This window comes from Clinocottus analis, unplaced genomic scaffold (assembly GCF_023055335.1).
Source record: "Clinocottus analis isolate CAN_PGR_092001 unplaced genomic scaffold, fCliAna1.0.p SCAF_8, whole genome shotgun sequence".
Taxonomy (NCBI): domain Eukaryota; kingdom Metazoa; phylum Chordata; class Actinopteri; order Perciformes; family Cottidae; genus Clinocottus; species Clinocottus analis.
In genome coordinates, this window is record NW_027176240.1 from 8,600,669 (window position 1) to 8,615,687 (window position 15,019).

A 15,019-nucleotide genomic window follows, 5' to 3' on the forward strand; every position below is an offset into this window, starting at 1 on the left:
AGGCGGAAAGAAAATAAACACAGTTAAATGTTTAAAAGAAAAACAACAGGAGGAAAAAAAGAATATAGAGGTGGCCAGACAACATGGGAGTGTAAGCTGCACATCCGATAACATCCCAAAGCACCTGGTCCACAACTCACAACAACGTATGCCTGTGTACCCTGTATGTCAGCACTTTGGAGGGAGCTTGTTTAATCGATTCAATACTGTAATATTACTGGTCGCAGGCACACTAGAAGCAATCACATGACCACTGGGCCAATTCAGTAATAATGCCCTAAAACTGTACTTCGATTTTTACAAAGTCAATGTGCACATTTCTGACTCGCTGATCTCAGTGCGACTTATAATACACTAAAACAGAAGAACACGAAAGCAGTAAATAACTGCTTGTGAAATAATATTTATGATGATATTTTAATGATGACTATCATTATTATAGGGTTTCTCAATTATACTTCCCAGTGCCCGCATAAGAAAGCTCATACATACATTTTGTATAGACTCTTAAACAATTTTCTTGAAAAAAGTTGAACATTTTCCTTTCTTAAAATTCAAATTAGGAAGATGACTTCAGTGCAATAGGTGACTGTCTTTAGCTGATTCATTCATGCTTAATAATCACTGCAATTATTGTTGCTATAGTTGATTTAATTGTTAATTGATATTGAGGATTTCATGTTCATGCACATGCTTATTTAGGATAATTGGCTTGGATTCCCTGACACCTCTCTCAAAAAGCAGCTCCTTTTCTGCCAAATAACATTCACATCTTGGCAGCAACACACCGACGTCACAACGGACAGCAGATAATCGTCACTATTGCGAACATAATCACCGCCACTCACCTTAAAGGTGACACTGGGCTCTTCATTGAGGTTGACCTTCGTGATGACTCTTCCAGTTTCCTCTTCCACATCAAAGATGCTCCCACTGTACGGGGACCTGTCTAGGTCCACTGTGTAGCGGACAAAACTAGCCGGAGTACCCTAGAGGAAGGAGAAAGAAGAACATGAACCACTTATCAATCTTATCAATCCACTTATCTGGAGATTACCAATCACATTTTCAAATGAAGCTGTCAAGAGGGAAAGAAGGTGAGTCAAAGTAATTAGGTTCTGAAAAATGTATTAAAGCCAAACGGGTGTAGCAATACTCACATGCATAATCTCATCACACAAATTCCATTTATGTATGCATCTAGCTGACAATTTAAAACATAGTAATGATAAAGAGCTGAAATGGTTGCTCTTCTCTATGTGACCTGAAGAATGACCCGAACGTCTCACTCGTCTCTTTCCACATCAGACCGTCTAATGTATTCTCCCTGTTATTCATTGATTCAGACCTCTTCCCTTTCAGTTGGAATAAAAACTGTCTCTATTAAACCCACCCCTCTTGTCTCGGGAGTGACACACTTACATTCATTAGCCAGAGCCTGGACTTAAATATGACCCTTTGATTAAGAATAATTACAGTTCCTGATTAGTAATCACGTCTGTAACTTGTGTTATTCCAGTTCATGTCTCTGGACCCCTTCGTTTTGAAACTCTGCTCCCTTCCCTAAACTGATTTGGCTCCAGTGGGGCGGGGTAAGAACCTGGGGCAAGAGAGAGGAAGGTAAATCCTGGAGTAGAAGTGGGTCCCTCGGGAGGCTTACTCACACAAATGCGTCTCTAAGAGGTTAAAAAACTATCTGAGTGAATTCACTAAGGGGATTCTCTGAAAAAAAAGAGGCCTCGTCTCTAAAAGCTCTTCAACTTGTTTTCCAACATTTCATGGAAAGGATGTCAGGACAGGGCCATTAATACAAAAATACCTACCACAGAAGAGTTGAATACCGTAACCTCAGTAGCAAAGACTTTGCTCAAGGGTTTCACACATTATAGTAGCAACCTTTAATTTTTCTTCCTTCCATTTGTATTGTTAGTTTGCATCTCACTAAGCTTTAGAACAAAATGTAATCCGGTAAATAAACAAAAATGAGACAATTTCCTTCACTAAAAATACAACACCATCCACAACTGAATCTTGTTGTTGCACAGACATTTCCGTCCGTCTCTGTCGACAGACATTTCCTGCTGCACAACACCTTCCTTGTCTGCGTTTTGCTTTGCTTGCTATGAAAGTTTTATGTCCACCGCTGAGTGACCCCATTGCTTCATTAACAATACAGATGAGCAACAAAACATTTAGACATACTGTTCTTAGTACGTTGGCATCAAAAGGATTCTTCCTTGTTGCAACATAGAGCATTTTTTATTTGTTTTGTCTGTATTTCTTTTTTATAAGAACCCAATTCTCTTCAGTGTAGAATCGCGAGTTCATGAATTAAAGAACAAGCTCAGAAGCACGAAGACGCACCGAATGATGCGTCAGAGCTAAACAACGTAAAGACAAGTTTTGAGCATCTGAGTGTAAAACACAAAAGTCAACAAATTTATACAACTTAATATGGTAGGGTTGTGAAAAAGTTAATGCCAAGTGACAAATGAAAAGGGATAAAGCGATATATGAAACATGTTTGATATGCAATGTACTAGACCAGTGAAAAAATGTGAATCTCTTAAACAGTAAACATTCTCTGGTGTAATGTATAATGCCATAGAAAAACCTACAACTATACATTTCAGTCACAAATAAGAAATAATGTTGAAGAATCAAGCTTCTTTCTGGCACATTTGTCTCAATGGTGGTGCTCTCCTTCCTCATTCGGAGTGATATGTGGGATATTGTGGGTCTTTTTAAAAACCATTAGAAGAACTTCTACCAAGGCGCAGGAGGATATATATATTGTGCCCTCTTCCCAAAATGGGAGAAGCAATGGTCTACTACATCATTATAACCTCCAGACAAAACATGCATGGCTCATTTTTGTATCGTCAAGACTAAAAGCCAGAGTGAGTCACTTTCTCTCTTTCTTTGTGTGCAGGTTTTCATGAGCCTGTGTAATAGAGAGGATGTGTGTGTGAGTGTGTGTGTGTGTGTGTGTGTGTGTGTACTTAGCAAGCACTCAACTAAGCCCTGTTCAACCATGAGGTGTCTATGGCAGGCATCCTGTCAATAAAATGCTTTGAGCTCCCAAATCCAGGTCAATAAGAGACTGGGTTAGTCAGCTCCTGTTAGAAAATCTAATCCCTCTGTCTGTCAAGTCATTGTACAGAGTCATTCCTACGTCTCACTCGCTGCCACTGTGCTCATAATAACACGGTAATATTACTTTTTTTTATTTTCTCACATAGCTTTTATTTCCCACAAGCGTGCATATTGTACACTTGTCATAGGCTAGATTTTGAAAAATTGTGATTTTAATTGTGATTGTCACATGATCCCCAGATAAGTTTCTACATTTGAACACAGGTTCTTTTTGCACTTCATGGCTGGATGAAGACTTGAGTCAAAATGTATTCTCCATTTGTCAATGAAAACTGACAATCAGAGATCCTCATGTACTTTCAGATTACCTACCAATACCATTGACTTCATTTAAAGTGAGCTGGACAGCCATAGTTTTTTATTTCTAGTCGACCATTATCCTTGAAGAGAAACCCGACTTTTGCCTCAACATAACCAACACCAAGTTTCTTGATCCAATGCAGCACCACCTATTCTTTCTTCATTGTGAATCGGGGCTTTGTCTGGCGAGTTGCTCCGTTCTCCTGCTCCAGAACATATACTGGGCCTTTTTATACTCAGGATGTCACAGAAATTGAGTAATACATTTTTTCTTCACAAACGAACATGGCAATGATATCATTGTCAAATACCCTTTGTTCAACATGGATTAATTATAAACCACTGAGGCACAGGCCTCTCACCTAGATCTAAGAAAACTCCTGGAAAAGGACAAGAAATTGGAATGTCACGCTATCACACTTTTTGACTACTCGAGAGAGGAAATCATGCCCAGAGGTTTAATAATCAGTTTCCCTTCTTTGGCAGGGACAATCTGAACTTCAAAAACAGATGAGAGACAATCCTTAACCTCACTGGATTTTAAGTGTTTAATCAAGGTAGCTGAAAAGACTAAGGATGGAATGACATCATCACGGATAGGAAACGCCGCGAGGACATGGACAAACTTTCCAAATCTCTGGCAAAGACTACGACAAGCATTATCACAAGGAGAGGACAATATATTCCTGGTCACACACGTCTACTTGTTCATGTTATAGAAACAGTCAAGATCACTCTGTATCAGTATAGCCTACAATACTTGCGAGCATGAAGACGCACTTACATCCACCTCAGGTTCGTCTTTTTAAACAATACAACAGACACGGGCCACAGTAAAGGAACACATGAAAAGGCAAACTGAGAAAGAAGACACCCTCAGGACTATAACCTATGAGTTTCACTGGACCGAAACCAGGAGAAGGCAATAAATATTTCAATGACATTGCTTTCTAATGACTGAATATAAGTCCTTTCAAAATGTCTTTTCTTTGCCCCTACAATACAAACATCTTTCTACAGGTCATAATGTAATCTAAATTTGGAGCCATAGTACAACAATAGGTTTGCTAATGTTGTAGCCACACCATCTGGTAACTACATGAATGTGCCATATGGTTCATTCAGACACAAATCAAAGGTCTTCCCAATTAACAACCAGTGGACAAGGGATGAGGATCTCAGAAAACTCCGGGAGCCACAACATTATGTCCCTTTAACCTCCTTATTTTGTAATTTTTACGTCTTGTAAGAGGTCTATTTAAGTGGGCAGCAATGACATGCCATGCAACACACATCAAATGACCTCTTACTAAATTTAATTTTAAACATCTCTCCTCATTGCGATTTACACTCTGATGACGAGCCGCATCAATAAAGGATTTTGGACTGACAATCCTTGTGCCTTGGAATCTTTTGAGACTGACAACCAGACAACTGACTTCTCACAAAATGAACTAGACGATCATTTTCTTTCATTCTTACTTTTCCTTCATAATATTCGGGCCTCAGCACAGTTGAATATTTGATACTACACAAGATTTCTCTATAAGAATAGTTCAGTGAATGAAATGCAATGAAAGGGGAAGTTCACATTAAAAAGAATGATTTCCTAGCTGCATAGATGGCAACGTGGAGAGGAGGTGACTGGGAAAGTAGAAGGAGGGTCAGGCTCTCTCTGAGAGGAGGAGTGAGATGAACGCCGATCATTCTGGGATGCTTTACTACCCACAGCTAGGACTGACAGGCACCCATATTCTTCAGCGTTTAAGTGCTGCAGAGAGTACATAAGCTCACTCAGACTCTGGTGAGATTCCATCAGCAGGAGGGACACTCATAACAAGCATCGAGTCCCACCGTACAAGTCGTCATTATAAAAAACACATTGAGAGCAGGAGGCTATTATGGCAAGGCATGGAAGTCAATGGACTATTTATATTCCTTTTGTTGAGCTACGCTAAATACACACAGTATGCTAACAAAATATACGAAGCAACGCAACATTTTTTGGTAATTCTCAACACTCCAAAAAAGTTCTTCATTGCGCCCGTGTTACCTCCTGTTAGTCATATCATTTCTAGTCTCAACATTGTGGCATGCTTGCTCTCCTGCATTGTGTTGCTCGGTTTGCAGATTCCATAAAAAAAATAAAAAATACAAAAGGGCTCTTCATAGCTCCAGTCCTATGAGAACCTGCTTTAGATGAAGGAGTCTGAAGAAACATGAAGCTGTCTGAGGCAACCGACAGAAACCTCATACAAGTGAAGACCCCTTACAATATAGCACCAGCTCTAATGAGAGCATTGAAAACAACTTTAAAATGGCTGAGCACAACATGTCCTGTACTTTATTAACATTGCATGTTTTAAAAGTTGAAGTTGAAGTGTGACTTGTGTTTTTTTATACTCACTGGTGGGTCTTGGTCCTCAGCAAAAACCGTTGTGATGACAGTTCCTTTCTCTGCATTGGGCGCCACCAAGCCCTTATACAGATCTTGGGTAAAGATGGGGGAGAAGTCATTCATGTCCTAAAAAAAAAAAAAAAAGATTGCACAAAAAGTAGCTGTATCAGTGTTGGTGGTATTCATAACCTTGGCTACATTGCAGGTATATGCCATTATTGAGTCAGCAAAGAACTACATGTTCAGCGACACTACAGATTAACAAGTTGTAGAGAACGTGCAGGACATATATTCCTTCAGTGCCGAATCAGATTTGATATTTAAAAGGTACAAACATATTTATCAATGTATTTTTCTACTTCTTTTGCTGATGTTGTCTGCATGCGGAAAAAGTAATATTGTAGCAGTGCAGACTTTGCAGCAGTTTGATTTCAGCTAACATTTCAAGCAGGTTATTGTGGATTCAGGCAAAATGGCACTGCAGTAATTCACCATGCCCCAGGCTTTGTCCTTGCACTTTAAGAACTGTACATCTGAGCTGAATGTGATGATATACTATTGACTGTAATCACACCAATACAGATGAAATAAACCCATCCATATTCTACATTTAAATTAAATACAAAATATATAATACAAATATAATCCATTATGGTTGGCTGATTAAAACTAAAACATATATTGTGCAAATTGAACCAATCAGGCCTGTGCTAATTAAAGTATTGGTTTACTGATCTATAATTTCACGACACATTGCCTCAAGAGAAATAAAAGCTGTTAATTGTGTTTAACAGTGTGTAGGGTTTCTGAGGATGTATAAGCAGAAATGGAATATAGTATTCACAACCATTTTTATTGGTGTATAATCAACTGAAACTAAAACTATTTAAGTTTCTATTAGCATATCTACCTTTATATCGACCTAGAGAGCTGGTCCCTTTCACAGAGTCTTTAGTGTTGCGCCTCCATTTTTCTACAGCAGCCCAGAATGAAAAAAACAAACAAACACTGGCCCAAGGGAGAGCCTTTCATATTTTAATGTAACCAGAAGGCTACCAACAATCTCTGTGACAACTGCTTTTAATCACCTCCTCCACGTAAATAATGCTCAGCAGAAATCTACCACGGTATGAGCCTGCAAATAGATGCAATCTTCTTAACTGTGCAACCCTTTGCTGTGCTTTGTGAGAATTAAACCTAATTTGTCAGGAACAGATTAGTAACGTGGTGAAATGGCCGGAGCCTCATCATCGTTTGTGACCTTTCTCTTTACTTTCTACTGTTTAGAGTAATGGGCAACCAAAATAAACTCATTGATAGAGGACTCACTTTGATCTAGACACATGTTTAGTGTTTCCTTACAGAAAATCTATGATCCAGCCCTGACTTTGAACAACAAAGCTTGATCAGTGTGCTCCAAGTGTTCACAGGATGTAAGCGCAGAAACACTCGTCATGGATGTGCTCCATACAGTATCTCCATCCATGCATGCACACGCACACGGCGTCTATCTTCCATTCCAGTACAAGAATAGAAGAAAGAGTTTGGGAGACTCATTCGGAACAAAAAGACAGACAGGACACTCAATCCATCACTGCAAGGCATCCAACAAAAGAGACAACAACAAAACAATACAAGGGGAAATCAAACAGAAACAACTTCAAAAAAACCCTCTGGAGGTGTTATATGAGGAAGGAAATGGAATCAGTTGAATCAGCTCCAACTCCAGTCCCCGAGAAGCCTGTGTGAATCCATTAAGCTCATTCGGATTCATGTCTACCGTTTCAAATAGCAGACATGGATTTGATATCACTGGCTGCAATGCCTTATCCTATCAAACACAGCGCCTGGGTGACAGCACAAACACTGCAGCACAGCTTGTCCTTATCAGAGGACAAACTGAGTCTACAGGTTGGCAGTTCACGGAGCGAGAATGCTTAAACAAGCATACAATAAAGAAAGCTTATTCTGCAGACTTTGAGACGGTCACTAGGGCTGTATTTGTACACAGCGATGCATGTGAATTTACACGTTTTGAAGCGTGGAATTACTCACAGAGCAAAAACACACACCCATTAACACACACAAATGAGTATGAGTACACACATGAATAGTAGCACACCATAAGGCGTATAATCCCTTTGTTGGGATTCAGCTGTTAATCTCTTGAAAGGTTGTAAAAGGAATACAAGCTTCTGAACAACCCGACATAATTGCTGTCACAAAGCTAATGAGTCGTTCCAATCGGACTAGCAATGTGTGCGAGGCGGAAACACCTATCCAAAAAATTATCTTTGTCCCAGTGATGTTACCGGGGCAAGCAGGTTGGGAGGCCAAAATATGTTTGACAAAGGAAATGCATTCAGCGTTCACACTGAATGCAGTAAAACTGAATTTCAAATGGAGCACAGGTGCAGCTTTGTACAATATGTCTCCAATCCCCTTCCGGACTATGGCTACTATTACTGTAAAACTCTGCTAATGAGTCACCACATATTCACTGCCAGTTCTGCTGCGCCTCAGGGACAATGAGGATAGATGGAAGGAGAATAGATCACTGAGAGGTTGCGGTGGACTGACTATCCGGGGGCTCTTACCGTGATGCGGACCGTGACGGTGGCCTGCCCTGGGGGCACGACCCCGCCTTGGTCGACAGCTTCCACCTGGAAAGTGAAAGAGGCCCCCATGCCCATAGCAGCGAGGTCCTCGAAGTCCAGGGTCTGCAGAACCGCTAACTCCCCGGTGACAGGGTTCAGAGAAAACAGCTGCCTGGCCGACTCAGTCTTGATCCGATACGTGACATTGGAGAAGAGGTCTGAGTCAACCGCCTGCGAGAAGGAAGAAGAGATGGGGGAGACCAGTTATACTACACTGAAGAAAACTTGGTTGTGTGTGGAGAGAAACAGTGACGATAGAAAGAGGGAGCAGACATATACTTTCAAACTATATAGAAGTAATGTGGCTGAATGAATATCCAATAAATATTAATGTTTCAATTTTAATTCTGCATTTTTATGCCGCAGTGGTTACTTAGTGGTCCTCATTGCATAACATCATGACCCTCAAAGATCTCATTGTAAAGGCTACCGTAAGGTTAAAAGATGGATGCTGGAAAACAGGTTGTCGATTGGATACGCCCCCACACGCCCCCACACGCCCCCACACTCAAACTTTATTTATTGACACACAAAAACAGATTAAATGAATTCAGGTACAAGCAGGAGGTTTCAAGCTCCCGAACTTAACCACTTTCTTTTTGTATCTATCTCACTTTAGCTCTAGGCGTCTTGCCAGCCACCCCGTCCGTTTAGAGTTGAGGTGACGTTGCCTAGGAGATTAATGGTGTCACAGTGCCAGTGCATTCACACCCCTCGCCCTCACCCCCTGCTTCTTAACCTCCCCTCTTGCTTTAGCCCTCTCTGCGAAATGTCACTCACAATATGCCTGCAATTACTCGTAACTCTACTCTGCTTTCCTCATACTTCAGTGCGAACACATGAGCAAGTTTCTCCAAAATGGGTGTAGTATACAAAGACAAAGGGCAAAGGCTAGTTATGACTCGAAAATTGTCATGTTATTCTGTTTGAAATAGTCAAAACGCCGTAATGGCAGGAGAAACAAATTGTTTGTTTCTCTGCATATGTAAGGCCATGTACGGCATGTTTCTGGTAATGTTTGCGCCTGGAAACAATTTACCTCTCAAATGCCTAAAAGATGCTAAAAGCCACTTCAGCTGCAATTTGAAGCACTTTGGCTACATTATATAGAGGGAGAGACAGGACATTTAAGGATGAGAGAGAAAAACAACCTTTGAAATAAACAGATGCACAGAAGTACGTACGCTTAGCTTCAGGACCACAGTTCCCACTGGGCTGTTCTCAGGTACGTTAGCCACATACGTTTGCTGGGAGAAGACTGGGCTGTTGTCATCGATATCCGTGACCTGGATTGAGAGGGTCAAGGTGGTCCGCCGTGGATCCACTGCCCCATCTGAGGCCTCTACAACCAGGTCATACTGGCTACGAAGCTCTCGGTCAAGAGGTACTCCTGTGTAGATGCTACCATTAGCGCTGATTATAAATAAGTCTGGTAGATTCACGATCCGGTAGCGCACCATGCCATTAACCCCTGCATCTGGATCTGTGGCCTGGTGAGAAAGACAAATATTGAATCATATTAATTTAATTATTGTTGTTAACTCTTTGTAAGCCTATAGAAAGACATGCCAAGTGTGTTGTTCGACTTCAGTTTAGGTGATCTGGTAGCTGACATTTGTGTTTTTTTGCAAATAGATTTTTCAACCAATTGCCATTTAATTCTGCCAAGCGCCAAAAGCAGGTAAGTGAACTAGAATAAGTGTAATTCATTAGTCTGAGCCAAAGCAAACTGAACCAAGACACAGCCTGAAATATAGCTTGAGTAATTAGATGGAAGCATAATAGTCGGCTAATGTTGCAATGGCCACTATTTCACAGTGGATTTAGAGATTGTTTGTGTTGGAAGAAATGAGCTTGTGGGCTTGCTGAATGAAACGTCAATACAAAGTCATCAATAAACCCCTTTTATACCTCCAGACGCCGCGGAAGTAAACTCACATGTGGGAAACACTGAGAAACCATTTACATTCATCAATAATAGCTTTGTGTTATTCCCACAGGAAAAACACATTTCAAAAACTCAAATGAAGAGCTTTTTAATCAAATAGCTAGTGTGAGTTTGATGTGATCCATTAGAACCAGGCTTCATCTTTACACCTTATGTCTTTACATTAGCTTCAAGCACATAGCCATGTAAGCTAGAGTTCTGCAACACAGTGGAAAGACACTGCCATTCAGTTTCCCATTCATTGTTCTTTATATTGAGATTAGAGTCACAGATTAGTAAGAGTTTTTGATTTCATTTCTTTTATGATAAAACAAATGGTCAAAAAATGATCTTCGGAAAAGCTAAGAAAAGCGATCCTGTGTGTTCTGTGTGGATGTGACAAGCAATCATTATGTCTCGTGTTTACACGTGTGTGTGTGTGTGTGTGTGTGTGTGTGTGTGTGTGTTTATTATACAACTGTCCCCTGTGTGGTGGTAATTCTTTGTTGTAATTGAAGGGAGACAGAGGAGACAGAGAGAGGAAGGGGGAGGGAGAAAAAAAAGACAGTGAGATGAAGCCTCATTTCATCTCTCTGTTTGGCAATATTTTATCAACCTTAGTGCAAGTAAGGACAAGGCAGAACAAAGAGGGGAAAAAAGAGGAACAGTTGAGGAGGGGGGAGGATAGGCATGTGATTGCTGAAAGCTAACCCCAATTTGTTGTACATGGAGTGCCTGACAAAGATTCAAAGCCAAGGCTAAAAATTGAACCTCAGCATTAAGCCTTTGCAAAACAGACCAAAGCACATCGTGTCAATATGTGCACATGGAACCCTTCGTCGCTGAAGTGATTACATAACAAACATTCACACTTCTAGTTGCTTTGTAAGGGATGTAATCCAATTAATTTTACAGGAAATAAAATCCAAAAGCAAATCTTCATATTTTCAAAGCCTCCAAATGTACTGCATGTATTATAGAGGTCTGTGCAGGCCAGGTCGGGTCCTACACCACCCGCAGCAGGTGTTGGAAGACATTACCAACATGGGTGGTCGTGTTATAATACATGGCTTTAGTGGGGACCGTACAGCCTTTGTTTGTTTGCCCAAATTATTATCACAAAATGATTTGGAATTTTTCTGACTATTTGGCACTAATTATTTTGCTTATCATCTTCTTCACACTGTGAGAACACTTTAGTACCTGGTAAATACTTTGGATCGTGAGCTGGTTAGAGGACTCGCTAAATCTATTGTGGGAGTGGAGGCATCTCCTTCAGTTGCGGGCAATGCTGCACAAGAAGCAGCTTCAACAGTTGGCAGCAGTCTTTAAAAAAAAGAAGATAAAAAGACCAAGCAGCTCTCTAATATATAGTATAGTTTAGTTTGTCTTTTCACTCGTGGCATTTAGAAAACCACCATATTAATCTTGCTTTGGAAGATTGATGCTGAAACCTAATTTTTATTTTTCCCACTAATACTGGAGGCAGAACGATGTCTTGCTAAACCCCGGGCACAGTATTTTGGAACATAAAATTAAGCTGTCAGCCTCACGAAACCAAAGCAAAAGGCGTGACTGTATGTGCTTTAACCAGGTGAAATGCATCATATCAAAGCTTGCAAAAACTCACTCAATCAGGGAACCTGCTTGCATAATAAATAAATGGCATTATTTTTAACAAACTCTCCATTAGCAACAATTCCACGTGATGCTCCCATGTTGTGTCGGACACAAATGCTAATCGATTTGTCCTCCGGTCATCTGCATGGCCAGATTATGGCTCCCCGCTGTGAGCAAACAGAATGGGCTTGCGCGGTGTAGGATTTGTCAGTCACAGAACAAATGACTCTATTAGCACAAGCAGCAATGCTGTCAATTGTGATAACCTCGTTAATCGTCTCCAGTCACTGTGAGTGTGTGTAAAATAAGAACAGGTGGGATCCAGTTCCATTTACTGTAGCGATAATCCACAACGCTTCAGGGCTAGCATTAAGCTACTTAATGGCATTATGCATTTGCGCTGCAGTCATCTTCACTGTCGGCAAGAGCCTGAAGCTTCGTGGTTGACTGCATTTGTGTTATTATTATAAGGTGCTACAGGAATAAGTGAAGTGATTTTACAGTAACACATCTCATTTACATGTGGAATAACTGGCAAGACACATATACTATTTTAATTCAAGCAGTCGACATCTAATCCATTTTTTCATCCGCCACTTGACTTTTACCTGGCTTGCATATGACAGTCAGCCGCTGGCTACCGTCCTGATGGGGACAAATCTCCACAAGACAAATGCTATTCAGACACACAGAGCGCTCGCAGTTACAACGGTGTCAGCCTAACTGGCAGAATGATGAAACAGCAAAATACACAAGTGTTGTGCTTCAAGGGACGATCCTATGGCGCCACAAATGTTTGCTTTCCGCACTTTGTCTTTCATTATGACAAATCACAGTGTGCGAGTGTGTGTTTTCCAGTGTATGAACTTGACAGATCTGAAATTCAACAACTGGTCAACCGTAAATTGTAGAGTTTGTTAAAATAAAAAGACTGCCTTTCTAGATTGTATCCCTCTTGACTGCCTGTGCACCTCGTGGAATAGAGTGTGGATACCCGACTCAGACAATTTTTACAAATGATGTTCGGATCAGGTTCAGTCTACTTCAATATGGTGCTTGAAGTTCTTTTTAGTAAAAAATATAGTTTGAACATATATGATCTAGTTGTCCTATTGTGTGTGTGTGATCGTGTGAGTTCAGTTGTTCATCACACGTTTAGTGCGCAACCGGTCCCGTTTGTGCAGAGTGCGCTCCAGCACCCAGAGTCTCTATTTAAAAACGCATCCGGGTAAAACAAACTCAGTGCTTTAGCTTACATTAAGTGCGACTGGCTCTGTTCGGTCAAGTTAGCCTCGGCAACTTCTCTCTTGGACTCTTGTTGGGTCTGGACAGAAATATGTGAGGTGTGTTCTGTTGTGGGTGACTTAATAAGGCTAAATGAGAAAAAAAAATTGAAATTGTGATTTAGGGACATTTTTTGAAACATTATACAGGGCTTTTGGCACTTTGAATCTTAAGGCCACATGCTTTTGATGCTGATATGGGGTAATTTATTGAACCGAGAGCCTTTGTTTGGTAAATTAGCTTGCACCTTGCCTGCAACTACATATACACACATACACTAACACTTGCCAAGCTATTACAAAAACACCTAAAACGGTGTTACCTATTTTACAGCCAAATTGTCCTGAAAGGCATGGTCTCCTCAAATACTGCATAATGAGCATGATCTCTTAAAGTATGTCCTCCTGCCATGACAAATTAGGAAAATGTCTTTCCACATGGAAGGATTAAGTGAAGGGGACAAACCCCCAAAGGGGTATACAGGATCTACAAGAAACAGGCAAGAGCAGTAGGTTGTAATTATTTGGCACAGATTAATTTTGCCTTCAACCTTGATGATTGAGTTCAGCTTTGCGTGTGGAATGAAATCTAAAGTTTTTACATTTCAGCATTTCTCATGAAATTAAAGACATTTCCTTTTCTATTGCAAACTTTTGGACCAAGGCAACTCAACGTGGCATAAGAATCTTTTTCATCAACGAGAATGGGATATGAAAAAGAAAATAATTCAAAACAGAATAAAAGAAATAAAGATTAAATTAATCATAGACAAATGGATTGTATAGTTTTTGAAGAGTTTTAAAGTAGTGATAATAATTTTGAAGAAGAGGAAAGCAAACTTTACCAAGAGCTCAAGATTCTACTCGATTGTACTGGATCCAGGCAGAAGTCCGAAGTCATAAAGTGATTTTAAAATATACCAATAGGAGATGAAGGTATGAATAAGTTGGTGGGACCTCTAATTATTGATATGTGTTGGAGATAACAAAATGAATTTTTGGCTGTTGCATTAATATGCTGCAGAAATGTTTCTAAATTGGTGTTCTGTCTTCATTGCCCAAATAATTAAAGTGAGCAGTCCACAGTCAACAATTAGCAAAATGTCAAATGACAAAAAGTCCAACTTATGGTAGTGTTGTATTATCTAATCTAATGATTGATCATTATATTCACTGTTTGTCTACAATATGTTAGCTTTTGTTTGAGACATTGTGCTTGTTCCTTGAAATTTTATGAAAATGATGTGTCGCATCAAAAAAAAAAAAAGCCTAGATCCCTTCTTGATCATCTTCAACGGGCTAAATTGTAGCCTCTTTATGTGCATGCGCATGGAGAGTAGGATTGTGTTGCTCTAAGTACTTTAATGTACTTTTCGTTCAGTCAGAAAAGCACCGTCTCAGCTCAAGTTGGCCATGTAACAGCTGAGAAAACCTTCCAAAGCAGGAGAGGGGGAGGCGGGGGGGGGGGGGGGGGGGGAAGAGAGAGAGAGAGAGAGAGAGAGAGAGAGAGAGAGAGAGAGAGAGAGAGAGAGAGAGAGACTAAGCTCTAATCTCGCTGCTGGCTGCATTTGTGAGGAAAAGACTTGGGGGCTTTACCTCATTCAAACACCAAGCTTCCTTCACATTTCCTTTTGTCTTATTTCACAGTTCATGAACACGCAATGTTTTCTAGTTGTCT

At 40.4% G+C, this 15,019-nt stretch overlaps 1 protein-coding gene across 1 annotated transcript in view; it reads right to left on the minus strand.

The window, feature by feature from the left end:
• Positions 1-15,019, minus strand: part of LOC137779551 (protocadherin-15-like) — a 165,262-nt gene that overhangs the window by 48,982 nt on the left and 101,261 nt on the right. Inside the window, exons 21-24 of the mRNA XM_068567458.1 lie at positions 9,696-10,001; positions 8,452-8,682; positions 5,864-5,980; positions 849-989 (exon numbers count right to left, since the gene is read on the minus strand). Of these exons, the coding sequence (XP_068423559.1) occupies positions 849-989; positions 5,864-5,980; positions 8,452-8,682; positions 9,696-10,001 (795 nt within the window). The remainder of the gene's footprint in view (positions 1-848; positions 990-5,863; positions 5,981-8,451; positions 8,683-9,695; positions 10,002-15,019) is intronic.